The 926-nt window shown below is 52.7% G+C and overlaps 1 protein-coding gene across 1 annotated transcript; it reads right to left on the reverse strand.

The window, feature by feature from the left end:
- Positions 1-19: 19 nt before the first annotated feature.
- On the reverse strand, positions 20-465 carry GLOTRDRAFT_123732 (uncharacterized protein; the record flags this gene model as incomplete). Its single annotated transcript, XM_007862286.1, has 1 exon — positions 20-465. A coding segment is annotated over one exon (446 nt), but the record flags the coding sequence as incomplete, so codon positions are not given.
- Between the last annotated feature and the right edge of the window lie 461 nt (positions 466-926).

Consider the following 926-nt stretch of genomic DNA (forward strand, 5'->3'; position numbering starts at 1 on the left):
CCTCGCAAGCCCGTTGTACTCGGCTAACGCGGCGAGCTTGATTATCGCATCGGCGTTGGCGTCGATGACGAGAGAGCGGGCACGGCGGATATTTCCCAGCTTGACCATGACAGCACCCGACCAGAGTAGGCCCAGCTGAGGATCCGCTATAGGGTTGTCGGGCGGAGAAGGGTTCAGCCCTTCCGGGCTGTACCGCTGGTCTATGACAAGATCCAGTGTGTAGTTCTTGCTTCTTGGAAGCATTTCCTCAAGTAGGCAAGGGTTACAATTGGACGGCCTTCGCCAGAGGGTGGCGTCGCCCAGCGCGACGTACCGCCAGAAGCGGCAGACGTGTGTGGCCGCGAGGAGACTGTCGCTGTAACCATCGGCGACAAGGGAGCGGAAGATGTCACAAAGACACTCTGCCGGGATTTGGTCGGATAGACGGCGCATATTGTCAACGGCAGGCGCGTTTACCTCGGTCATGATGGCACCCGAGAGTAATTAATGGTTAATGACCAACAAAAGATATGTCAATTGAAGCCAGGCCGCGAGGCCTTCGGTCTCTGGATAAGAAAAGGAGTTCTAAATAACGTGTTAGTAGATGGGGATGGAGAATATCCCTGCGTAAATGGCAGGGTATGGTGTGGTTGCGAATCGTTAGAACCGCTGAATTATATTCCCTTCATGAGCGATTGCCACGTCAGAGAAAGCGATGAGAGCAATCACCTATGGCAAGAGTGCGTAAATGGACTCTTCAATAATCGCTGGTTAATTTACTCTTGGATGTGGCTTTGGTGTCGCAGCTGGGCGTGTGGCTGCGAACAACAAGGTTATATTTGGGTGCGCGTCCATTTATAAGTCCAATGTTTGCTCCTGTTTGACGTCCTGGCAACCGCGCCTTCCCGAATTAGTACAGACTATGTATTCACTGTAATCGCGAACAT

The sequence above is a fragment of the Gloeophyllum trabeum genome, assembly GCF_000344685.1.
Source record: "Gloeophyllum trabeum ATCC 11539 unplaced genomic scaffold GLOTRscaffold_00001, whole genome shotgun sequence".
NCBI classification, from domain to species: domain Eukaryota; kingdom Fungi; phylum Basidiomycota; class Agaricomycetes; order Gloeophyllales; family Gloeophyllaceae; genus Gloeophyllum; species Gloeophyllum trabeum.